General features: G+C 42.1%; 1 protein-coding gene and 1 long non-coding RNA gene across 4 annotated transcripts; one reads left to right on the top strand and one right to left on the bottom strand.

Moving 5' to 3' along the window:
• The first annotated feature begins 683 nt into the window (after window positions 1–683).
• Window positions 684–2,747, top strand: LOC110704221. 3 transcript variants are annotated; one of them, XR_002507877.1, is made up of 4 exons: window positions 684–1,087; window positions 1,241–1,340; window positions 2,010–2,083; window positions 2,512–2,747. It is a non-coding gene; the product is annotated as an uncharacterized LOC110704221 (long non-coding RNA). The 3 variants fall into 3 exon arrangements; XR_002507876.1 differs by having other exon boundaries at window positions 685–1,087; window positions 1,255–1,340; XR_002507875.1 differs by having other exon boundaries at window positions 686–1,340.
• Window positions 2,748–24,490: 21,743 nt separating this feature from the next.
• Window positions 24,491–25,074, bottom strand: LOC110704203 (the record flags this gene model as incomplete). The annotated part of the gene is made up of 1 exon (XM_021881999.1): window positions 24,491–25,074. A coding segment is annotated over exon 1 (429 nt), but the record flags the coding sequence as incomplete, so codon positions are not given.
• Window positions 25,075–27,570: the final 2,496 nt, after the last annotated feature.

Genomic DNA, 27,570 nt, shown 5'->3' on the forward strand with positions numbered 1-27,570 from the left:
TTATCACATTCTTTCGATTTATTGAGTTCTTTATATATTAGTTCTTAGAATATTTCACCATTGATTGTTACTTGCATAGTGATAATTTGAGTCTATTTAATTCGGTGAACCTTAATCTCTTGGGATTCGATCCTTACTTAGTTAGGTTATTTTTGTTAGGTATGCGACACGCCTATCAGAATATTTTAGCTCCATATTTTAGGGACCTAGGGTTTCTATGTTGTTTGATTTAAGTGAACTCAATTAATCATCGCAACATTTGAAATCCTAAACATGCACCTAACATATCATTCACATATATAAGAACAATTATATATAGAAAACATGAAATAAGATGCATTTGGCAACTTGCATGACCCCTTGAAATCTTCAAATCTTCAAGAGTTTTCATCTTGGCTCGTCTTCATAGAAACGCCATCTTGAGACATCTTTGCCAAAATAAAATTACTAGCAACTACGACTAGGATTAATCACTACTACAAAAATGGTCAAAGAGACCTATGATAAAAGACCTGTTAGCTAATACAAAAGGTCTCTTTGACATAAGAGATATGATATTAGCGATAACAGGTCTCTAATGTGTCAAAGGGCCCACGTAGAAGATTGAGGGAGTGGCAAAAGAGACCCCATATTGATTTTAACAGGTCTCTTATGTGCGTATATATTATAAGGCAATCACTATTTCTTTTCTAAAAGCAAACCAACCCTCGCCTAATCGTAACTTGTTTACCTTCCTTTTCTCTCTCCTCTTCCTCACCTTAATTAAATAGGTCTTCGGTCTTCCCCTTCCTTTCTCTCTTTCACTTTCTTCCTCCATTGAAGCTATCCAAGGAAGAAATTGCCACCAACCATCGATCGTCCAATTTTTAGGGTCGCCACAACCGACGTTCGTCGTTCGATACATATAATTTGGGAATACGACTGTCGTTTAGTTGACAGCGTTCGTGGTCGCGCCGTACAACAAACACGCAAAGGCAAAACAAGGTCGTCTGTTGATCGGTGCGACTCACCACCCTCCATTCTCGTTGTTCTATTATGGATTATCTTTGGCTCTTAGTTGTTAATCTATGAACTATCTCTTTAAAAGGTTTCCCCACTTTCTTTCTCCTAGGATTTCATTTTTTTCGTCAAATATTCATTGAAATGTTCTTAATTCTGGTTTTGGTAGAAAGTTCATGATCGTAAAGTAGGATCGGAGATCTATTTAGTGGTGATATGAAGAGGTTTATTGCAATTGTAGTTGTGATTATGCAGATTTTTTAATGAAGCAATCGTAATCATTTGAAGTTGAAATCAATGGAGAAATTAATACAAGCAATTCAAGTTTAAGAGAGATGCAGGTTCGGTAACATTTACATTGATCAGTTTATTAGATTAATTAGCATAATTTCTACAATTGAAACAATTGCTAATCTTTTACAGGAATTTCTCTTTTAAGTTGCTGGAATATTTTTTTTTTATTTTAGATTTTGTTAAAAGTTTTGATTTAGTGGTGATTAGTGAATATTGCATTATGGGTTTGATGTAATTGGTTATCGAGTAGTAAATTATTGGTGAACTTGAATTGATGGATTTAAAGAATTTTGATATTTGAATGTTAATTGGTAAAATTTGAAAAAAGAGTGAGATTAGATTTTGAGAGGTAAATTGGTGAACATCGAATAAAAGATTTGATTTAGAAATGTTTACAATTTAATTACAAGTTTAAGAACTGTACACAATTTACATTACTCTGAATACATAATTTCAATAAAAATTTTATGTACATTTGTCTTCTTTGTTAAATTTATAAGCTCATTTCTTTTACCATATTTTTCAAGGAGTACTTCTATAATAGTCAATCCACTCTTAATCCTGCGAAATGGCACATATATACATCAAGCTTATCGGTAGCAAATACATATTCAAATTAGTTTGCTTTGAAGTTTATGTTACTATTAATTTTTTTAGAAATTCTATTAATGTTTTGAGTCTCATTTGTGCATCTTTTTTTTACTGTTCTTTATTAGGTGATGAGGAGGGGAGAAGAGGGGCAACTGTTAATATCAAATATCTGACCAGTAGTAAACTGATTGGTTTGGAGGTAAGTGTCTTCACCAAGTAAACTGATGAGTTTAGCTGTGTAGATATCTTGTATACTTTACATAATTGGTTGGAGCCTTTTCTGTTTTTTGGTGAACATCGTATAAAAGGTTTACTTTTGAGTGGTAGATTGGTGAACATCGAATAAAAGGTTTGATTTTGAGTGGTAAATTGGTGAACATCATATAAAGTTTCTGTCATGTTTAACAGCTGAAAGATAAATTCGATCGAAGGAAATACAAATTTGTTGAGGGATTAGTAAGTCAAATGCAAGTAATAGGCTATTGAGAAAAAGGAAGAGAGGTGTTGCTAAATCAGTAAAATCACTACTTACTAAGGTTTTTTGTTCTTGATATTAAGTTTTTTACCAGAATTAATTATGAGCCTTGGAGTTTTTTTTTTTTTAATGATTTTCTAAATGGTGTACAGGCTGATGAGCATTTTAAGAAGCCAGATCAAGGAAGTTGATGTATGGAGGGCTAAAGAAATTACCAAGCAAGGATATGTTGGGTTCACTTTTGAATAAAATGAGAGTTGTTGGTTATGGTGTACTCGTAAATTATTCCAATAAGTTCTTATATAAGTACTTGTAAATTATTTCAACAATTTTTTTTATATACATGTAAATTTTTTTTTGAAAGATATATACATGTAAATTTTAATAATAAGTTTATCTGATTGTTTCATTTTTTAATTTACAATTTCTCGCCTTTTTAGTACAATAATTACAAATTAATAAATAAATTATCAAAATTTATTTATTTATTTTAAAATTAATGTTAAAAGAGAATTGTTATGTTCAATAATAGGTCTCTTAGCCTTCATAGATATATGACACAATTACATCGAAAGAGACCTGTTTCGCTACGTAACAAGTCTCTTTGATTGTATTGAATAGGTCTCCTTATCTAAGAGACCTGTGAGCTAGAGACCTCCTCTAAACAGGTCTTTTATGGCATTTATGACAGGTCACTTTGGCCTTTTTTGTAGTAGTGAATCTAAATATTAAGGTACAAAAATACGCAACGGTACGCAGACCGTATTTAGATTTACAAAAATACATAACGGATCGCAATCCGTATTTACTATCCTAATCAGACCCCACTAGTTGCCATTTTTCACGAAACCTGTGAAACAATATATCTTCCATTCATCCATTCACTATATGTGAATGTCCCATGCATTTTAGAACGAAAAACAAGTAACAATGCATAACGCGCGCGAACTAGTAACTAACTTAGGTGGTTAATCCAATTAACGCGCCTAATTAAAACTAATCAAAGTTGTTTAACATTTTATGTAATTAAGACGCAATTATTTCATGCAATTAACGAAGCTCCCACTAAATTCCGCATCCAACTTAATTAATCCAATTAATTAAGCAGGTTAACCCAAATTTTGTCAAAATTAAAATTTTGCAAAAGCCGGAAAAACCGAGGCCTAGCCTCGTAAAATAATTAAATAAATTAAAACGGAAAAATTTTGCAAAAAACGATAGCACAATTCAAGCAAGAAATAGACCCACCCAAAAAAACGTGGGATCGCACCATGGCTGCCTAACAGCACTTGGGAGATGCGGTTGTCTGTGCTAGGTGCTGGCATGCATGCCTAGCAACGCATGCCACGCTTGCTGGCACCAGCAGCTTGTTGCGGATGCTACGCATGCTGGCTACCCAACAGCACGCACAAGCATGGCCAGCAGCCATCCGCCACGCACCACGCACACAGCAGCACACACATGAGCCCAACCACATAACAACAACAACAATTTGAGGTGGAGCACCCTTGTGTGCACCTAAGGCAGCCACATGTGGGCTGTGAGAGCAGCCCGACTAGCCTTGGTGGCGCTTGGGTGTTTTGCCTCGATTTGAGTGCTTTTTCTCGGGATTTTAATCCCGTTATACGTGTGACATTAAATTAATTCTAAATTTATTTTAAAATCAATTTAGGCGAAAAATGATATTAAAACAAGTCAAACTTAATTAAATTCAATTTTTAATGGTGCACAAGCCTAAATTATTAAAGAACCATTCTTAAAATAATTTAGGTCTTTCTTATGCTATAAAAAATTGATGGGCTACACTCATAATTAATTTAATCAAAATTAATGATGAGATTTGACAAAATTAAAGGGGTTGGAAAAATAAACCCTTTCATCCAATGAAAATTTTTCCAACAATAACTTGTGTAAAATTGAAAAATTGCATCTTCTAATATGAAGATTAATCAAAATTCAATCACAAGTTTTGAACTTTAAGGACTTTAATCAACACAAAAAAGGATTAAATCCAAAAATTAGTTCAACATGAAATTTAGCAATCAAAGTTCCAACCAAATAAACAATTAAAGATTGAATCTTTGAAATTTTTAGGGGCTTCAAAATTGCAAATTCACCATAAACATTCACACTTGAAGCAATTTATTTGCAACAATGTGAAAAATTCAAGTTTATGTGAAAAATGAACACACCAAATTAAGCACCAATTATGACTTCATAAACATGCTTAATGAGGTTTATAATTGCAATAGATTAGGGATGCAACCATACATTTAATCTACCTTCAACATGCAATAATTAATCAAGGTTAAGACATTTAAAATTTTTCGTTAAAAAACGAAAAAACCCTCAATAAACATATTTCTAAGTGGATTTTGGCTTCTAGACAATCCTAAAAGGGTCAGAAACGATTTAGAACATCGATTCTACCCAAAATTCATTACTTTAAAGTCGAAATCTGGGTTCATCAGCCAAATTAGTAAAAAATACGAGATTAAAATAATTAAAACGAGCTTCTAATCCAATTAGAAAGCATAATCAGAAATTTAAATCCATTTTAAATCACCTTAATTAATTATAAGTCACAATAATTAAAGTGAGCGCGGCTCTGATACCACTGTTAGGTTTCGTTAGAGTCCGACTTTACGCGGAAGAAGAAACCCACCCAAGACCCACACACTAATTAAAGCGACTAAGCATGCAATCATAAATTAAACAACAATTAAGATAGAGAAGGAAAAGACATTCTTACCCTCGACGCATGCTTCTCTCGAATCCCGAGCTCTTACTTCAAAACTTCAACCCCGCAAATGTGAAGGTCTCCGTCGGCTCGTACCCACGAAACCGACCCGAACGGTCCAAGTCCCGAAGGTTAGTCGGGACCCGACCAAAAAAACTAGAGGTTTACGAACTTAAAGTTTTCTCACTTTTCTAAGGAGATGCCTTTTTAGTTCCACTCAAGTGTTCTTCCCAAATCCCAAAATCTTGGTATTTATAGGGAAATGAACCTTGAATTCCCATTCTCAATCAATGTGGGTGATCTGCAATTATCCCATTTTATTTAATTAAAATAAAAATAAAATTGCAATTCAATTAATAAGTTACAAGTGGCACAAGGAGGATGAGAGATTAGGTGAGGACCATTTCCAAGGGGGACAATAGCCTTGCTCCCCAATGCAAAGCTCACACCCTTGTTCCCCATAAGAAAACCGGCTTTCCTCATCCAAGTGGCTGGCTGGCAGCCTGCCTTAGCTACCAAGGCTGCCAGCTGGCGCCTAGCACCAAGGCTGGGTAGCCTGGCCAGCCAGCTAGCACACACGCACACAGCCCGTATGAATGCGCAGCCAACCAGCACAAGGCTAGCCAGCACGCATTGCTTCGCTGCTGCTTGGTGCATGGTGCTGGGCGCTGCTATGTGAGACACACGCACACACACGCATATAGCCAACATGCATGCGCACCCAGCCAGCACGCAATGCCTCGCTGCTGCTTGGTGCGTGGTGTTGTGCCATGCTGTTGCTGCCAGCGCCTAGCATGCTAGCAAGGCCTAACCTTGCGATGGCTGGGCGCATGGCATGCTAGCACACACGCAAGGTTGCGATGCTTGCGGTGGCTAGCTAGCATGCAAGGGCTTAGCACGCCTAACATGCTAGGCTTGCGACTAGCATTGCCATGCACATGCTAGCTCGAGATAGCCTAGCCCTCTGATGGCTAGGCTAATGGGAGGCTATGGCCTAACTCGAACTTGTAACTTGATTGATTTCACGCCTCGTTCAAAATCAAGTCTGTGACTTGGTTGATTTGCCCGAAGGTTACACACCTATAGGTTGTAAATGAATTTTCAAGTTGAATACCGACAAAGATGGAAATGTATATGTTTACAAAGCTAGATTGGTGGCAAAAGGTTACAGAAAAATTCATGGTGTTGATTATGATGAAACCTTTTTGCTAGTCGCCATGTTTAAGTCAAATTCATGGTCCGGATTATCTTAGCAATTTCCGCATATAATGATTATGAGATATGACAAATGAATGTCAAAACCGCCTTCCTTAATGGGATTTGGGAAGTTTGTACATGCCACAGCCGGAAGGTTTTGTAGATCCAAACATTGTTGGGAAGGTATGCAAGCTTAAGAAGTCCATTTACGAACTAAAGTAGGCAAGCAAAAGTTGGAATCTGCGATTCAATGAAGCCATTAGTGAGTTTAGTTTTATCAAGAATCTAGATGAGTCTTGTATACAAGAAACTCAGTGGGAGTGACATTGCATTCCTTGTCTTATATGTCAATGACATATTGCTCATTGGAAATAGCATTCTAATGTTTGAGTCTGTAAAGGCTTGGCATGGAAAGTGTTTTTCAATGAAAGACTTGGGAGAGGCACAATACATATTGGGCATCAAGATCTATCGGGATTGATCTAAATAAATAATTAGATTGAGCCAAAGTACTTATATCTATATGGTAATGGCACGATTCAATATGGAGGAAGCCAAAAGAAGCCACCTATCCATGTCACATCACATAACTCTCAGCAAGACATAGTGTCTGAAGACACCGGATGAGCGAGAGAGGATGAGTCAGTTTCCATATGCTTCGCTTATTGGATCGATCATGTATGCCATGATATGTACTAGGCCGGATGTATCGTATGCCTTGAGTGCTACGAGTTGATACTAATCAACCTAAGAAAGGGGCATTGGAATGTGGCCAAGAATATCCTAAAGTACCTGAAAAGGAACAAGGATAAATTTCGGTCTATGGTGGGAGTAAGGATTTGGTCCAATGCTCCTCTCTTAGGTTTGATTGGTATCGGCTCGTAGCGCTTAAAGCATACGATACATCTGGCCTAGTACATATCATGGCATACATGATCGACCCAATTAACGAAGCATATGGAATCTGATCCATTCTCTCTCGCTCAACAGGTGTCTGTGGACACTGTTTCTTGCTGAGAGTCACGCCATGGGACATGGGTGGGTGCCCTCTTTTGGAATTCTCCATGTTGAATCATGCCAGTACTTTATCAATGTAAGTACTGATTAGGGGATTTTGCTCCCACCAATCGGAATGCGCCACGTAGGCCAATCAGGTCTTGCCAAGTGTCCCCCAGTTGGAACTGTCAGGGCTTGCCACGTGGCACGCGCTTATTCGTCCACCTTGGACCTATTATGTCATGACATGTGGCATACTCCATGCCTAATGGAGAAACCGGCCACCCAGGCCCAACTTCCGAGGGAAGCCCAATCAGCCCTAGGTTAACCTAAACCTAGGATGGGCACGTTTCCCAAGGTTATAAATACCCCCCTTAATCCTCATTAAGGGGGATTACGAAAAAACACCTTAATTACACACAGTAATAACCGGCTGATCTCGCTAACAAAGCAGATTACCTACATTAAACACTCTCACCTAGAGAGACCCAATTACTTTTATTTCTGCATTAATTACTCCTTAATCAAGTACTAACTTGACCGTTGGAGGCGGAGCTCCCACCACCAGGAGTCTCCGTTATTTTGCAGGTACAGGCGTCCGGTTCCAGTCTCGGAATTGTAACTCTCCCGCAGGACATCAGAAAACCCCGAAACATTTGGCGCCAGCTGTGGGGAGAGTACTTCTGAGATGGCATCCAAGTCTGTACCGACTCCTGTAGAGAGGCGTCCCCTAGACGACCCTCAAGTTTAGTCGGACCATGATACCGAGAGTGAATTTGAAGTTGAAGCTCACACAGCTTCAGACGGGACCCTAAGGGCCCGACGTACCCGTCATACCGAAAGGAGGGAACGGTAACATCTTCAAACTGGAAGTGAGCCAGCAGGCGCACCGCCTGTTCGGCAACAGCCGACTGATGGGTCTGCTCCCATCACAAGGAACGAACTCATGACCTTCATGAGGAACTTCAAGGGAGAGATTCAAGAGTTGATCAACAAGAAGCCGCCTGCTCCAGTCAAGGAGCAGTCGGCTAAGAAACCCTCCACTTCACTAAAGAGGAAGCCAGTTCAAGGGCGAGAGGCGACTCCTCATCCTAAATCTAGGAAGCGGGAGCCACCTGCCCTTGATTTCAAAAAATTACGTTTTCCTACAGGAAATAGGAAACCTGTTCGTCATATTCAGGCGGACGGGTCGAAGCAAACATTCACAGACGCTCGGCTACTGCTAGAGCAGAAGAAGAGTGACTGATTGTCAGAGTCGGCCTCTACTTCAAACTTTCAAGACAGTCTGCGAAATGCCTCGATGAGGCATACTCAGTCGTATCATGAGAGTCAGTCAGGCGGCACCTCCCGTCAGTCCAACTTTCATAGCGACCAGGCAGTACCAAACTTACCATTTGTGCCGCAACAACAATATTTTTTGCAGCCACCTCCGTTTGGTGGACCTGCAGCAAAAAACGTCCAACCTATGGACTGGCAGCTACGGTTGCTTAGACTTGGTGAACAGCCGTCGGCCTTCTCCAAGGAAATTACTGAAGCCGCTCAGCCGGCCAAAGTGAAAAATGTACTAGTAGGCGCCTATGACGGCACTACTAACCCAGAAGACCATCTGATGGCATTCACCAACCTGATGTACCTTCAAGGGTTGGATGATCCCACTTGGTGCAAGTGTTTCCCAGCGACTCTCAAAGGAATCGCACAATAATGGTTCGGCAACCTGCCGACTGGTTGTGTAAATAGCTTCAGGACGCTTGCTTACTTATTCACCTCCAACTTCGCCATGAACATCCCTGCGAAGAAAACGACCCTTGATTTAGGAACAATTCAGCAGGGCGAGAAGGAGGGGCTTCGTTCTTACATCAGGCGGTTTAACCTGATGAGAATACAGATTCAAGGGTTACCGGATGAGGTAGCCTATACTGACTTTTTCAAAGGTCTCAAAGACGGGTCTACCTTCAAATTTGATTTGGTTCGAAAGAGGGTGGCGACTCTTCAAGAGGCCTTGATTGAAGCAGAAGCCTATATACAGGCGACTGATCTTTGTACGGTAAAACAGTCGGACGGGAAAAGGTTCGACAAAAGAGAAGGACGACAGAAACAGTCGTCAAACAAAGATGAGAAGAGAAAAGAGGTCTGGGCGGCTGATTCCTCTAAACAGCCGGCCCAGAAAAAGAAAAAAGAATTCAAACCATACTCCCCAAAGTATGCGTTTAACAAAGATAACCAGTTTATCCTAAAAGAAATCAAGGGACGGATCTCAATTGAGAAGCCGGTCCCCATGAAGGGTTCTGCAAACAACCGGAACCTAGATAAATTCTGTGCTTATCATGATGATGTTGGTCATCACACCAATGACTGCATCAGTCTCATGCGGTATCTGGACCGCCTGGCTGAGCAAGGTGATCTTGACACTTATGTCAAGAAATCTACGGGGAACACTTCCTCAAAAAAGCAGTCGGCCAAAAAGAATCAACAGGCCGACAGCTCCGATACAGATGATGCAGTCGTCTACACCGTTGCAGGCGGCTTCTCAGGAGGCGGCCCCACTATTAGGGGCAACAAAGACAATATCAGGCGGTTAGATGTAAATTCCGTTCACCAAGAACGACCGTCCAAATATTCATTTCCTGGGATTGTCATCACTGAAGAAGATCTAGGAGGGGTAAGAGGGCCGCATGACGACCCTATCGTTATTGAATGTAAAGTGGCCAACCAGAGAGTTGGCCGAATCCTCATAGATACCGGAAGCTCCTCAGATCTCATCAGTAGCAAATGTCTGTCAAAACTAAAATATCAGACTGATTGCATACATCCGGCCTCCCACCCATTAGTAGGGTTTGGAGGAGGAGTCGTCCACCCACTGGGACGAGTGGATTTACCCATCCGCCTGGGCGAAAAAGGGGAAGGACGACACATGGTAGTCCGGTTCCTGGTAGTAGAAGAACTCTCGGCCTACAACATGATTCTGGGTCGACCAACCCTGAATAATTCCAAGGCTGTTATAATCCCATCTCTTATGTTGCTCAAGTTTGAGAGGGATAATGGAACAGTCGGCTCCCTAAGGGGAGATCAGAGGATGGCCCGAGAGTGCTATCTCTCGGATGTCAAGCCCACTGTTATGGCCACTGGGTCAAGCGGTGAAAAAACAGACCTTGACAATGTCAAGGAGAGTGCGCCTGTTCAAGAAGCAGGCGGCAAGAAGAGAAAGGCATCCCAGACAGGGGCCGGAAGAAAAGAAAGAAAATAGCAATCATTGGCAGAGGAGCGGTCGGATGAGTTCCGCCCTCAGCCGACTGGTGAGCATGCGAACCTGATCTTAGACGACTCACGTCCTGACCGAACAGTCAAAGTTGGGACGACTGCTCTGAGAGACCTTGGTGACGACTTTCACAAACTATTGAAAGAATACAAGGACATCTTTGCATTCAAAGTCCATGAAATGCCAGGCATTAGTCCTGATCTGGCGGTACATAAACTGGCCGTGGATCCGAAAAAGAAGCCGGTACGGCAAAAGAAGCGGAACCATGGCGAAGAAAGAAGTCAGGCGGCAGCCGCCGAAGTTAAAAAATTACTTGATGCAGGGTTCATTCGGCAATGTTACTTCCCAGACTGGGTTGCAAATGTGGTGCTTGTTAAAAAGCCGAATGGCACCTGGCGAATGTGTGTAGACTACACAGACTTAAACAAGGCGTGCCCCAAAAACAGTTACCCTCTGCCTAAAATTGATAACCTGGTCGACTCAACAGCCGGCCATGCTTTGATGAGCTTTATGGACGCCTATTCTGGTTTCCATCAAATTCCTTTATGGAAGAAAGATCAGGAGAAGACGGCCTTCGTCACTGATCAGGGGTTATACTGTTACACGGTCATGCCGTTTGGTCTTAAGAATGCCCCGGCTACCTTCCAGCGAATGATAAACACTGTGTTCTTTGATCAGATTGGGAGAAACGTCGAGGCATACATTGATGATATGATTGTCAAGACTAAACTTCAGAAAGATCATCTGTCGGACCTCCGAGAAACTTTCGCCACACTCAGGCGGCACCATGTCATGCTCAATCCCAAGAAATGTGTATTTGGAGTTGAGTCTGGGAAATTTCTCGGATTCCTTATCAATCAGAGAGGAATAGAGGCGAACCCTGAGAAGGTGCAGGCGGTCATTGACATGCAGTCGCCTCGTACCATCCGAGAGGTTCAGAAGTTAACAGGTTGTCTGGCGGCCTTGGGAAGATTTCTAAGCCGATCAGGCGACAAATGCCTATACTTTTTCCAGGCAATTAAGAAGAAGGCAAGGTTTGAATGGGGGCCGGATGCTGAGGCCGCCTTTCAGAAATTGAAAGTTCACTTGCATTCCTTGCCGAGGCTGGTCAGCCCTTTGCCCAAAGAAGTACTCTACATGTACCTGGCCGTCTCTGATCATGCGTTAAGCGCTGTTCTCCTTGCTGAAAGAGACGGCTGTCAGCTCCCGGTCTACTTTGTCAGTCACGTACTGAAAAATGCCGAGTTGAGGTATCCCCTAGTGGAGAAATTTGGTCTTGCACTCTTCATGGCTGTTAAAAAATTGAAGCCCTACTTTTTGGCACATGCAGTCGTCGTGTATACAGACCAACCTATCAAGCGGCCACTTACCATCATGGAGTCGTCAGGCCGAATGATCAAATGGGCCATAGAAATACAGAGCCTCGAAGTTACTTACGAGCCTAGAAAAGCAGTGAAGGGGCAAGCCTTTGCTGACTTTATTGTAGAGATGACTCGTCCTCCTGACTCTCAAGTTCCAGACCAAGTATGGAAGGTATATGTGGACGGAAGCTCTACTTCAAATGGTTGTGGAGCAGGCGTCATATGTCAGTCGCCAGAGGGCGACATGTACGAGTATGCTTTACGCTTCAGTTTTCAGGCTTCAAACAATGAGGCAGAATATGAAGCTTTACTAGCCGGGATCCGCATGTGCAAGGCGGCAGGGGCAAGAAAAATAGACGCCTGTTCCGATTCACAATTGATAGTGAGTCAGTACAATGGCGAATACGAAGCAACCCATCCGGCCATGATCAAGTATTTACAGGCGGTCCGACAAGCAGTCGGCTCCCTTGAGGATTTCCATCTGATCCAAGTGCCGAGATCAGAAAACAACCAGGCGGATGCACTGTCAAAATTAGCATCATCCGCCTCCTCTGATACTCCTCGAACTGTTTTTTGGGAAGTAATGGAGAAGAGAAGCATCGAGGAAAACCCTATTGGAATCCTAGACAAAAGCTCAACCTGGATGGATTCAATCAGGGCATATCTGACAAACGGTACACTGCCGGATGATCCTCAACAGGCGGCAGCACTGAAAAAACGAGCCACCTGTTTTGAAATGATAAAGGGAGAACTTCACAAAAGGGGGTACCTTCAACCCTTCTTAAAGTGTGTTACTCCAAAAAAGGGACGAGAGATACTAGACGATCTTCACTCTGGTTACTGTGCTTCTCATATAGGCGGTAGGACGCTTGCTCAAAGGGCAAGGCGGCAGGGCTACTTTTGGCCTACTTTGGAAGCAGATGCAATGGAGATGGTGAAAAAATGTGACAAGTGCCAAAGGTTTGGCAAACTAATTCACCATCCGGCTACTGACCTCACTACCATTCATAGCCCACTACCGTTTGCTAAGTGGGGCATGGACATTCTGGGTCCATATACGCCTGCTACAGGCGGAAGGAGGTACATACTTGTTGCCGTTGACTACTTCACTAAATGGGTAGAGGCGGAGGCTGTAAAGGGAATCAAGACGAAAGATGTAATTTCATTCATTTGGAAAAATGTCATCACTCGGTTCGGGGTTCCCATATCTATGGTTTTTGATAATGGTCCCCAATTTGAGACGCCTGTTCTCAAAAGCTGGTTGGGTGACCAAGGAATTGCAAACTACTTTGCATCTGTCGGTCGTCCACAAGCAAACGGCCAGGTAGAAGCCTTTAATAAAATCATCTCGGACGGTCTCAAGAAAAAGATTGAACGAGCAGGCGGCCTATGGGCGGATGAACTACCACATGTTCTCTGGGCCATTAGGACGACTGAAAAAGGGGCGACTGGAGAAACTCCATTCCTCCTAACTTACGGTGCGGAAGCTGTTCTTCCAATAGAACACTACGAAGAGGCAAACTGGGAAGCCATGCGCCTGGCATTAGACTCCCTTCCTGAAAAGAGGGGCAATGCTGTCTTGCGCCATGAAATCTATCGCCTGAGAATGACTAGATCGTACAACAAAAAAGTACACAGGCGTCCACTCAAAGTAGGGGACTTTGTACTTAGAAAAATGGAAGCAGTTGGTAGGGCTAATGAGTCTGGCAAACTAACTCCCAACTGGGAAGGACCCTACCGAATCTGTGAGGAAGTCAGGGACGGTACCTACCGTCTGGAAACACCAGACGGACATCCGTTGCCTCGAACTTGGAATGTAGATAATCTTAAGAAATATTTCTTTTGAATGATGTAAATAGTCAAGAGCTACTTAATAAAAGTTTGCATTCTTACTATTCAATTTTGTACTAAGAGGGGCACGCCTACTAACAAATAGTCGGCTACTCTCCATGTTTAATTTTTATTCTTACTTAAGAGGGGCATGCCGTCTGTACCTTTTACAGTCGGCTACTCTCCATTGAGTGTTTTACTCTCTTCAGAGGGGCATGCCATCTGTACCTTTACAGTCGGCTACTCTCCATTGAGTTTTTCACTCTATCTTCAGAGGGGCATGCCGTATGTACCTTTACAGTCGGCTACTCTCCATTGAGTATTTTACTCAAAATAGGGGCATGTCGTCTGGACATATAGTCGGCTACTCTCCATAAGAAGATGGCCGACTGGTTCCAAACACTCAGCCACCCCCCTTATACTTAGCTAAAAAGATTAGGGCATGGCCGACCCTGTTCCTAACAGGCGGCTACCCTCTTCTTACTTAGCACCTACGTTCACCAAGAACTAACCAAGGCCACAAGCCGAATGATCAGACCAGGCGCCAAGCCAACTGATCAAACCTTCAAGACTAATACGACCTGTCCCAACATCATAGCAGGCGTCCGGCGGCATCCCTCCGGATGAAATTCGTCGCAGAGAGCAGCTCCCTTTTGGGTGGAACATTGCTCTATAAACTAATTACACGGCACCTATACGACTGTCCCCAAGGGCAACCACGTAGCCGTTTTTGAGACAAGGATAACTCTATCACTAACCAAACCAGTGGTAGCAGTTGACATCTGAGTCAGATGACCGCCTGTATTACTTGGGATAAATGCAGGGGGTACCTCTTGAGTTAATAGCCAACAAACTTTGGCAAATCAAGGGGTCTAGCCAGCCTCCGCCGCCTGGTACCTCTACTTCTCAAGCAAGAGTGACGGCGACTGAGTAACTCCAACGTTAACTCATAGTCACTCCCTCAAATTTGGTATGGATTCTAAAAGGTTTGAGTAGACCGCCTGTTTTTTGGCAAACAGGGGCACTCAAACCCCTATTCCTACTAGGTAACCTATTGAGTTAATAGCCAACAAACATTGGCGAATCAAGGGGATCAGCCGGCCTTCGCCGCCTGGTACCTCTACTACTCAATCTAGAGTGTGACGGAGACTAAGTAACTCCTATGTTAACTTATAGTCACTCCCTCAAACTTAGTATGGAGCCTAAAAGGTATGAGTCGTCCGCCTGTTTTTAGCAAACAGGGGCTCTCAACCACTACTCCTGCTAGGTTAACAAATTATGAGTTAAAAGCCAACAAACATTGGCGAATAAAGGGAAACAACCGGTACCCGCCGCTTGTTATCTCTACTACTCAGTTCCTTGGCGACTAGGTAACACTCATGTTTACTTGGTCAGACCACATTCCTACTTGGTTAAATTTACAAATGACAGGACCGCCTGCCTAAAAAGGATCCAGACCTTAAAATAGTTCAAATACCGATTGGATAAATTGCCCACTGATCGTCTATCCTGGAAACAGACAACCAGTCGTCCAGGGGCATAGGCGGCGTGACTAACTATCCGTACCTGTCTACAACTATCGGCCATGTAAAACAGTCGGTCTAGTGAAAAATTGGATATTAGAATATGGAATACTTAGACAAATTTGAGGCAAAACAAAAATTCATTAAAAAGAAGCCGGTCATTAAAGACCGGCAAAATATTCAAAGCCCCGGCCCCCTAGCCGGGTAAATACAAAACAAACGGCACGCAGGCCGTGGAAAGAATACATAAAGCTTAAGAAGGGGGCAGATCTTCAATATTAGCAGCTGCCGCCTGGTCAGCACTCTTCTTGCTGGACTCGGCTTCAGCTACATCCTTTTTTGATGCATTACCCCCAAGCGCCACAAGCGCCACTACCGGCTCCTCCTCCTCCAACGCTTCCTCCAACGCTTCCTCCAACGCCTCTTCCTCAGCAGCCGCCAGGATCTCTTGATTATATGTATCAGAACACTAGCGGTACGTTTTTTCCCATGAGGCAAAGTCGGCATTAGGGAAGAGGCGGCCCCAAGTCATGCGCTGGATTTGAGCGGAGTCTTCCATCATCTCCCGGACCAGCTCTTTCTTCTCTTGCTCGGCCTTTTCCGAGAGCTCCTGGGTAAGACTCTTCTCTTGGGTCACCAGGCGTTCCTTTACGTTGGCCAAGGATTTCTCCAAGGCTTCGTATGAGTACATCTTTAGGCGAAGAGGTTTCAGCTCGGCCTTGAGATTGGTGATGGTCGCCTCCAGCTCGCCATTCCTCTTCTGGGTCGCTTCTAACTGAGCCCGAACAGCGGCGGTAGCCTACGCCTGATAATAAAGAATATTGGTGTGCCTCAGTCGTATGCAACCAAAAATATCACAACTAAGCTAACTGCAAATAAACGTAGTTAGGGAAGTCGAGTTCGAATCCACAGGGAAAAAGGGACTAATAACTGGAAACCTAAGTGGAAATACTCTAGGACGGTAGTAACCTAAGTAACGAGGGGGGTTTTCACGAGCAATGATGATAAATGAACTAAGTAAGAACAACGAACGTAATGAATAGGTAATCAATGAGAAGAACGGTCTTGGTTATGCGAAATCCACTAATGAACATACAAATTGATCATAGAAGTCTCCTCAATCAAGCTCTATTGAACACCTTGTTGTAGAATTCCTAGATTCTAAATTCTCATAAATAGTTAGAAATAGCAAAGCGCTCCTTTCTAACCCTTTCCAATGCACAATTCAAGACAAGCGCTCTAAATTATCCACAAGAAGAAAATAAACGGAGAAATCAACAAGGATTGAATAAATTAACACAAGCGGTCTAATTTCTTCAATAATATTATTCCCTCTTCAAGTTATCAACCAAAAGCATGCATCAATAACCTAAAGTTGCTACTTTGGAAAGATTAATTAGATGCAAGCGAATCCAATAATTCTAACCTAGCAATTGATTAAAGCAAATCATGAAATTAATTCAAGGAACAATATATATTCAATAGATATTAAGAGAAGAAAGATCTCACAATTCGTAGCTAAAAGCTTCAATCTTTAACCAAGAATCCGGAAGATTAAGCTTCCATGGATTCTAATTCCAAAACAAAGAATTCTGAAAATTCCAAGAAAACCCTAGAAAGCTTTTTTTTTCTCCCAAACTTAATTCTCTTTTTTTCCCTCCTCTCTAAACTTAATTAAAACTAAGCTATTTATATGTTTCTATATTTTAATAACATAACACAATAATAATAATAAAATAATATCCAAACACGTGCCAAAACAAAGCCAAAATTGCTGAAAAAGAAGCCAAAAATTGCGCAAAAACTGAGATTGCCGCTGCCAGCTGCTCTGGACCCGCTGGCAGCGGCTCTGGCAGCCTTGGAAGCCTTCGTATGCTGGAATAGCAGCTGCCAGCGGCTCTGGCCAGCTGCCAGCTGCCCTGGCAGCAATTCACTACTGTTTTTTCCTTCTTCCTTGCTTTGAACCTTCTTCTAGCTTCTTCAAACTTGCTTTCTTGCCTCCTTGTGAATCAACAAGCCATGCTTCATACACTCTCAAATCATCATCCAAGGTCCGCCTACTCATAGTACTCTTCACTTCATTCCCGAGCTCAAATCACTCACTTTCACTCATAATTTCCCTCTTTTGCACATAAATGGGACGATGAGTCAAAACTCACAAAAGCTAACAAAAGTACATATAAAGCATCAAAACACACCCTAAAATGCTTCTCTCAACCCATGATAAGAAGGCTTATCAAATTCCCCCATGCTTGAACCTTTACTCGCCCTCGAGTAAACTTAGAGAATAAAAAACATCCTCCTCACTAAGGTTCAAAACAGAAGATGGTGGAATCAAACTAGCTCTATGCACTCAAACTCAACAAAACATCCTAGTACTTATCAACCAATCACAATCACACTCCCCCATACTTCACACTTTGAATCTCCCTTTTTTCTTATTTAGCAATTCATCCCCAAAATCAACTTGGAACGATAAACGCATAGCCATGAGTATGAATATTCTCAACCGCCTAAAGAAATGAAATTTTTGATAAAATTGGGCAAACAAAAACTCAACTTAACCAAAAATCTCATAAAAACACTTCCACATTCAAGAGTGAAAACAAACAACTCATGCTCTCAAATTCCTAAGATGATCAACAAATTCCCCCAAAATCTCAACTATCTCCCAAAATCACCAAGATGAAACCTACCCCGACACCTCCTTATATCTCCTCCCCTTATGACACCGACTCCGGCAAATAGATGCGAAATTTCCTTGAAAAATCAAATTCATGAACATTTCTCTCTTTTTTCTCTCATTTTGCCTAGGAGCCCTTTCGGGTTTTCATCCTAGCCTCTCATCTTTTTCCAAATCTCACTTTCTCACCCACTCATTAGCCACTTTTTTGCTTAGGTCGCCCTTTCGGGTTTTCAACCTAACCGGGCCCCCATTTTTGCCTAAGCCGCCTTTTCAGGTTTTCGGCTTAGCGGGTTTCTTTTTTTTTTTTTTTTTCTTTTTTTTTCTTTTTTTTTCTTTTCATTTTTCTGTTTTTTTTTTTCAAGCTTTCTTCATTGAACCACAATTAAGATAGTTATACAAAACATGAAATCAAAATAACTATACAAAATTCAAAGAATATATGCAAGAATTTCTTCCCCCCCTACTTGAATGAAGCATTGTCCTCGATGCAAGAACAACTACAATGAAACCAAAAATAAGGGAAAAGGAAGAGAATCGTTACCATCTCAATGAGAGGGACCTCCAGAGCCAGAAGAGCCGGCATCGCCCCGAGAAGCACGCCTCTCGGAACGACGCAAAGCACGGGATGCCAAATGATCCATGAACGCCTCAGTTGGAGGCTCATACTGCGGATACTGAGTGGTGTAAAACCGACTCATGCTTCTTTGATATGCAAGCAGCTCCTGCATCCCATCGCACACCTCCTCTAGTCTATCATCCACATCAGCCCTCCATCGAGGCCAATCATCGTGCTGCACTCCAGCAGCATCCTCACCCCCTTCCTCATCAACAAACTCTCCGCCCATATGAACATCGGGATTCTCCTCTCCCATGTTCTCAACTATGATTTCAGCATCTCCCAAATAAGGAGCAACATCCGGGTCGGGCGGAAGGAAAAAGTCTGCAGCAGTAGGGCCAAAAGGTAATGCTCGTCCCTCGGGACGAGGAAGTCTCAAATAGTTCAAACCCTGCGGTCCATATCGCCAGAAATAACTACCGGCGACGGGGGAACGCGATAATAAACCGATCTTGACCAGAGTCATGATGTTATATGTCAAGTATGTCGAGTCTACTGGCACAAGATCCTCAGGGGGTGGAACATTCAAATAACAGGCTAGCAAAGAGACCATGCCACCCATACTAATATGGCCACTGGAGTTGGACTTCACCTTTACACAACTATCAACAAAAATCTCCACCCAATTGGGCGTACCGACACCTTCAGGGGTCATCGCCCACAAATACGACAATGTGACTTTGGGGACCTTAGTGGCCTCCCCTTGGCATAGAATAGTGGACGATATAAACCTATGCACCAGTCTAAGGCATGGGTGGGTGATTTTGAAGCTATGATCACCATGAGGGTCAACTTCACAACCAGTTATAGCCCTCCAAAATGTTCGGGACGAGTACGTGCTATAATCACCCCAACGGTTCACCAATGGGGGTGCATCCCAACCAAATGCCATACGCAAATCATCATAAGACATCACATAATTCCTATTGTTCAAATTAAAGGATATTTGTTCACGTCCTTTAGTAAGCGTTGAAAGGAATTCATATGTATACCTGACATAGGTGGGAGCGCATTTGGTCATGAAATTCTCGAGACCCACGTTCCTTAGCAAGAGCCGCACTCCTTCCTCCATCTCTAGCTCTTGTAGAGCTTCTAAGTCAAAGAACTTGGTGCATTGCACCGTTCGTCGGGGTTGTTGAAGCTTAGTCCATACGCCCTTCTCCTTGGAATGCAACCGAACACCCATGAAACCATCCCCTTGAGGCAATGGAGGTGCCTCCCCTTGACTTGAAGAAGCCCCTTGCCTCTTGCCCCTTGAGGGTCTTGATGGAGATGATTCTTTAGACCTCTTGTTGTCTCTACCCATGGCTATAAAAAGGAATATGTTCACTTGCACCTTCACCTTCACCTTCAATGAAAATAAATTAAGCTTGCAATTCCACACAACCAACTCAATTTCACAATTGAAATCAAGAAAAATGGTAAACCTTAGGTGAAATTGTGATGGGAATTGAGAATTTGATGAAAGATGAAGATTTGGGAAAGGGAAATTGGTAGGAATTTGGTATAATTGGAGTAGGGGAATGAATGAGTAGAGAGAAGGAGAAGAAAAGGAGTAAGGGTTTATGTGAATTGGGGGATAATGAAGTTGGAGTTTGGAAAAGGGGAAATAAGGGGAAAAAAAAAAAAATCGGGGAGAGCTGTAGGAGCCGCTGGTAGCGGCTTGAGGCCCGCTGCCAGCGGCTCTGGCAGATTTTGGTGAATTTTTTTTTTTTTTTTTTTTTTTTTTTTTTTTTTTTTTTTTTTTTTTGTTTTTATTTTTTTTTTTTTTTTTTTTTTTTTTTTTTTTTTTTTTTTTTATTTTTTTTTTTTAACGTAGAGGGGGGCCCGCTGGCAGCGGCTCAGGAGCAGCTACCAGCGGCTGGGACAGAAACAAAGGGGTTGGGCTGCAAGAAGACCCGCTGGTAGCGGCTGCAGAGCAGCTGCCAGCGGCTTCTGCAGGGAAGGCCCCTTTGTTTCTGTTTTGCTCTGTTTTTGCTGCGTTTCGCGCATAAAAATTGCTCCCAAGGCCTCCACCTACACAAAAACAATAAAAACACTCTTCACATCACACGAAAAAAATAAAACTAAACTACGAAAAGTAATGGGGAAGAGTTTTCGATCGGGTTGCCTCCCGATTAGCGCCTTTGTTTTACGTCGTTGGCTCGACGCGGCTCATCCCACTTCGCTACTCCATTGATGGCTCGTAGAGATCGATGCACTCCACGTTCTCGGTTTTGAAACCCTCGAAGTAGGGTTTGAGCCTTTGGCCATTGACTTTGAAAATCTTATCGGTCTCGAGGCTTTGAATTTCAACTGCTCCATGCGGATATACATTCACCACTTGAAAAGGGCCCTCCCAACGGGACCGAAGTTTTCCCGGAAATAATCTAAGTCGGGATTGATATAGGAGTACTTTGTCACCGACTTTAAACTCCTTCCGCGTGATCATTCGATCATGCCATAGCTTGGTCTTTGCTTTATAAATATCTGCATTCTCATAGGACTCAAGCCGGATCTCCTCTAGTTCTTGGAGTTGCAATTTCCGATGTTCACCTGCTTCATCCATTTGCATGTTGAATGACTTAACCGCCCAATATGCTTTATGCTCAAGCTCAACCGGTAGATGGCACGGTTTTCCGAAGACAAGGCGGTAAGGGGACATCCCGATAGGTGTTTTGTATGCGGTGCGGTACGCCCATAGAGCATCCTCCAACCTCAAACTCCAATCCTTCCTATCCGGATTCACCGTTTTCTGCAGAATTGACTTCACCTCTCTATTGGACACCTCGGCTTGCCCATTGGTTTGTGGGTGATAAGCCGTGGAGATTTTGTGGTGAACAGAGTACTTCCTCAACAAAGCACTCACTGTACGGTTGCAAAAGTGTGTTCCACGGTCACTTATCAACGCCCTTGGGATTCCAAACCTAGAAAATATGTAAGCTTTGATAAAACCTGAAACCACTTTAGAGTCATCAGTCCTAGTGGGTATTGCTTCCACCCACTTCGACACATAATCACAAGCAAGAAGTATATAAGTAAAACCGTAAGAAATAGGGAATGGTCCCATGAAATCTATACCCCAAACATCGAATATTTCACAATATAGAAGAGAGGATTGGGGCATTTCACTTTTCTGGGAAATGTTACCTACTCTCTGGCAATTATCACAGGATTTACAAAATCCATAGGAATCTCGAAACAAACTTGGCCAGTAAAAACCACAGTCGAGAACCTTCCTTGCTGTGCGTTTGGCTCCAAAGTGTCCTCCACAAGCATGAGAATGACAGAAGGTGAGAATGGGGATCACCTCATTTTCGGGAATGCATCTGCGAATGATTTGATCGGAGCAGAACTTCCATAAGTATGGATCATCCCATGCATAGTACTTCGCATCAGTTCGAAGCTTGTCCTTTTGAGACTTTGTGAAACCTGGAGGAAACTGTTGAGAAACCAGAAAATTCACAATGTTAGCAAACCAAGGGCGCAAAACCTTAAGAGCAAATAGAGATTCATCCGGAAATTCTCCTAGGATTTGATATTGGAATGATGGTTGATCAACAATATGGGTCAAACGACTCAAATGATCAGCAACTAGATTTTCCGCGCCTATCTTGTCCTTGATTTCTAACTCAAACTCACATAAGAGCAGAATCCATCTTATTAGTCTTGGTTTGGCCTCTTTCTTCGTCATCAAGTGGCGAAGAGCTGCATGATCAGTGAAAACAATTACTTTAGTACCAAGCAAATAAGATCGAAACTTTTCTAGAGCAAATACTACAGCTAACAACTCTTTTTCTGTGGTAGTGTAGTTTCGTTGGGCTGAATTGAGGGTCATTGAGGCATAATAGATCACATGCGATGCCCTCCCTACTTTCTGGCCTAAAACAGCTCCAACTGCATAATCACTCGCATCACACATTATCTCAAATGGTCGAGACCAATCTGGGGCTTGAATGATAGGGGCAGAAATGAGCTTAGCCTTCAATTCGTCGAAAGCCTTCTTGCAATCATCATCAAAGTGGAATTTCACATCTTTCTGCAGCAATTTGCACATAGCATTTGCAAGCTTTGAGAATCCCTCAATGAACCTACGATAGAAACCTGCATGGCCAAGAAAAGAACGCACTTCACGCACATTAGTAGGATAAGGGAGAGACTGAATAGTGTCAATCTTAGCCTTATCAACCTCAATACCTCTAGAAGAAACTACATGACCTAACACAATGCCCTGTTGGACCATAAAATGACATTTCTCAGAATTCAAGACAAGGTTAGAGTCAATACATCTTTTGAGGACCATAGATAAGTGATGCAAGCATTTATCAAAAGAATCACCATACACAGTGAAATCATCCATAAATACCTCCATGAAATGCTCAACAAACTCAGAAAAGATGCTCATCATGCATCTCTGAAAGGTTGCAGGTGCATTACATAGGCCAAAAGGCATACGGCGATAAGCAAATGTGCCAAAAGGACATGTAAAAGTTGTCTTTTCCTGATCTTCAGGTGCAATGGGCACTTGAAAGTACCCAGAATACCCATCAAGGAAACAGTAATAGGATTTCCCTGCAAGTCTTTCAATCATTTGGTCAATAAAAGGTAAAGGGAAATGGTCTTTCCTAGTTACTGCATTCAACCTACGATAATCAATGCAAACTCGCCAACCATTTTGAACTCTAGTAGGAACCATTTCACCCTGTTGATTTTCTACCACAGTCACCCCACTTTTCTTAGGAACCACCTGCGTAGGACTGACCCATTTACTATCAGATATAGGAAATATCATTCCTACTTGCAATAATTTTATGATCTCCTTCTTTACCACGTCCATCATGGGGGGATTTAGGCGACGCTGAGGTTGCCTCACAGGTTTGGCATCATCTTCTAACAGAATACGATGCATGCAAGTGGATGGACTTATTCCCTTAATGTCTGCAATGGTCCATCCAATAGCTAACTTGTGCTCTTTCAGCACTGTCACCAACTTGTCCTCTTGCTCCTTGGTCAATTTGCTTGAAATTATAACAGGTAAAGTATCGTTCTGACCAAGGAACACATATTTCAAATGATCAGGCAGTGGTTTTAGCTCCACCTGGGGTGCCTGCAAAACAGAAGGTAAGAGTTTATCAGTAGGCACTGTCAATGGGGTAGGTGTCGAACCTGGTGGTCTAAGTGGAAGCTTGGAATGACCATTCAACTCTGCTACCATCATCTGCACACTATTAGGCAAAGGAATATCCAAACAATCAGCAGATAAATCATTAGAAATGGAAGTGAGGAGCGCATCCTCGCCCTCAACATTGAAGACATCCTGCACTATAGGATCAATGATATCAATGGAACACAAAGAATGAGTGTCAACAGGGTATTTCATGGAATCATAGATGTTATACACAATTTCTTGTCCATCAAACTCCATAGTCAAAGAACCAGTAAAAACATCAATTTTAGTCCTAGCAGTTTTCAAGAAAGGTCTTCCTAACAAGATGGGTACTGCTTGTCTATCATGTTCCATATCAAGCACATAAAAATCAGCAGGAAAAATTAGTTCATCAACTTTCACAAGCACATCTTCCACTACTCCCTTAGGATAAACATTTGATCTATCAGCTAATTGAATCACTACCCCGGTGTCATGTAAGGGTCCAAGTTCCAAAGATTTGAACAGTGAATATGGAATAACATTAATTGATGCACCCAAATCCAACATTGCTCTATGAAAAGTGGTGTCCCCTATTGTAACTGGAACAGTAAACATACCAGGGTCACTGCATTTTTCAGGAAGTTTCTTTTGGAAAACTGCAGAAATATGAGCACTGACTTTCACTTTTTCCTTCCCTCCTAACCTGTGCTTCCTCTTAATAGTACAAAGTTCTTTCAAAAATTTAGCGAATCGAGGAACACTCTTTATTAAATTCAAAAGGGGAATGTTTACCTCACACTTGCTGAAAGTTTCATAGATATCTTTGTCCTTCTCATACCTCTTCGTTTCTTTCAAAGCTTCAGGAAAAGGTGGTGTGGGTTCATAAGATGGAAAAGTGGGAGGATTTGCTACAGCTTCATGTTCCTCTTCCTTCTCCTCAGCTCCAATCAACTCTTCAGCCCTCTTAGTTGCAATTTCAGTCTCTTTCAGCTCCTTGCCATTTCTCAATGTAATAGCGTTGGCTTGTTGCTTAGGATTCAACTCCGTTTGAGATGGAAGTTTTCCCGAATCCTTAGCTTCAAGTCTGCTCACTGCACTTGAAATTTGACTCACTTGACTTTCCAAATTCTGAATACTGGATTTGGTCTCTTGCTGGAATTGCACCATGTTTTGCTGCATAGTAGAAACATTAGAAGTTAGTGATCTAATCATTTCATCAGTTGACATATTACTCGAATTTGAGCTTTGGCCCTGAGGTTTGGCTAATGGTGCCCTATATTGCTGATATTGCTGCTGGCCTTGAGCATTTTGCTGTTGTTGTTGGTTCCCCTGGGAATTCCCATATCTCAAATTTGGATGATCCCTCCATCCTGGATTGTATGTATTCGAATATGGATCATATCTTCTCTGAGGACCTTGCCCTTGGAAACCCATTGCATTGGCCTGCTCATTCTGTTCCTCTTGTAATTGAGGACATGCATCAGTGGGATGTCCTGTGGAGGTGCATAAACCACAAGCATTCAGTTGCTGTGGATTCCTTGAGTTCACCATGAACTCACGCATCATAGAAGTCAAATCAGCTACTTGACTCTCTAACTCAGTTGTATTTGAATTTGCTGCATTCACCCGGCGCGTGGGGGTTCTCTGACTGAACTGCCTAGAATTCTCTGCTAGCTCTGCAATCAGCCTAGTTGCATCTCCTGGAGTCTTATTCACTAGCCCTCCACCACTTGCTGCATTCACCATCCTCAAATCATCATCTGTTAGACCTCCATAGAAGTATAGGATGAGGTCTTGATCGGAATACCCATGGTACGGACAACTAGCACACAATCTCTTGAATCTCTCCCAATACTCATACAAGGACTCATCTTCCTTCTGATCCACATTGCTGATAGCTTTCTTAAGGCTTGCAGAAATAGTGGCTGGGTAATACTTCTCTAAGAAACACTTCTTCAAACCTGCCCAATTTGTTATGCTCCCTGGGGGAAGATAGTAAAACCAATCCTTCGCTGCATCTTTGAGAGAAAAAGGAAATGCTCTCAACTGAATTTGCTCATCAGTCATCCCAATCGGTTTCATGCTAGTACATACCACATGAAATTCTGCCAGATGTTTATTTGGATCTTCACCCTTCATGCCATGGAATGCCGGCAATAGATGAATTAGACCAGATTTGATCTCAACATTAGCACCTTCCTCCAACTGCTGATATGCGATGCACAACGGCTGTTGGTTCAAGTTAGGAGCTGTTAGCTCTCTCAGTGTTCGATTTTCTGCCATCACTTCCTCTTCTTGAATGTTGAAGATGTATGTTGATTCACTGGGGTTTGTTCTTGCCTCTCTTCGCGACCTGGAAATATTTCTTTCAATTTCTGGATCAAACTGCAAAACTTCTTTGTTAGCAGAACGGGTACTTATCATACCCTAGCGAACAAACAAAGAAAAAAATAGCTAAGAACAATCCTAAAATAAATTCTACTAAGATAAACAATTAAACGGTAACGCCTAGTTCCCCGGCAACGGCGCCAAAATTTGGTGTGCCTCAGTCGTATGCAACCAAAAATATCACAACTAAGCTAACTGCAAATAAACGTAGTTAGGGAAGTCGAGTTCGAATCCACAGGGAAAAAGGGACTAATAACTGGAAACCTAAGTGGAAATACTCTAGGACGGTAGTAACCTAAGTAACGAGGGGGGTTTTCACGAGCAATGATGATAAATGAACTAAGTAAGAACAACGAACGTAATGAATAGGTAATCAATGAGAAGAACGGTCTTGGTTATGCGAAATCCACTAATGAACATACAAATTGATCATAGAAGTCTCCTCAATCAAGCTCTATTGAACACCTTGTTGTAGAATTCCTAGATTCTAAATTCTCATAAATAGTTAGAAATAGCAAAGCGCTCCTTTCTAACCCTTTCCAATGCACAATTCAAGACAAGCGCTCTAAATTATCCACAAGAAGAAAATAAACGGAGAAATCAACAAGGATTGAATAAATTAACACAAGCGGTCTAATTTCTTCAATAATATTATTCCCTCTTCAAGTTATCAACCAAAAGCATGCATCAATAACCTAAAGTTGCTACTTTGGAAAGATTAATTAGATGCAAGCGAATCCAATAATTCTAACCTAGCAATTGATTAAAGCAAATCATGAAATTAATTCAAGGAACAATATATATTCAATAGATATTAAGAGAAGAAAGATCTCACAATTCGTAGCTAAAAGCTTCAATCTTTAACCAAGAATCCAGAAGATTAAGCTTCCATGGATTCTAATTCCAAAACAAAGAATTCTGAAAATTCCAAGAAAACCCTAGAAAGCTTTTTTTTTCTCCCAAACTTAATTCTCTTTTTTTCCCTCCTCTCTAAACTTAATTAAAACTAAGCTATTTATATGTTTCTATATTTTAATAACATAACACAATAATAATAATAAAATAATATCCAAACACGTGCCAAAACAAAGCCAAAATTGCTGAAAAAGAAGCCAAAAATTGCGCAAAAACTGAGATTGCCGCTGCCAGCTGCTCTGGACCCGCTGGCAGCGGCTCTGGCAGCCTTGGAAGCCTTCGTATGCTGGAATAGCAGCTGCCAGCGGCTCTGGCCAGCTGCCAGCTGCCCTGGCAGCAATTCACTACTGTTTTTTCCTTCTTCCTTGCTTTGAACCTTCTTCTAGCTTCTTCAAACTTGCTTTCTTGCCTCCTTGTGAATCAACAAGCCATGCTTCATACACTCTCAAATCATCATCCAAGGTCCGCCTACTCATAGTACTCTTCACTTCATTCCCGAGCTCAACTCACTCACTTTCACTCATAATTTCCCTCTTTTGCACATAAATGGGACGATGAGTCAAAACTCACAAAAG

Source organism: Chenopodium quinoa, unplaced genomic scaffold (genome assembly GCF_001683475.1).
Source record: "Chenopodium quinoa cultivar QQ74 unplaced genomic scaffold, ASM168347v1, whole genome shotgun sequence".
In the NCBI taxonomy this organism is placed as follows: domain Eukaryota; kingdom Viridiplantae; phylum Streptophyta; class Magnoliopsida; order Caryophyllales; family Amaranthaceae; genus Chenopodium; species Chenopodium quinoa.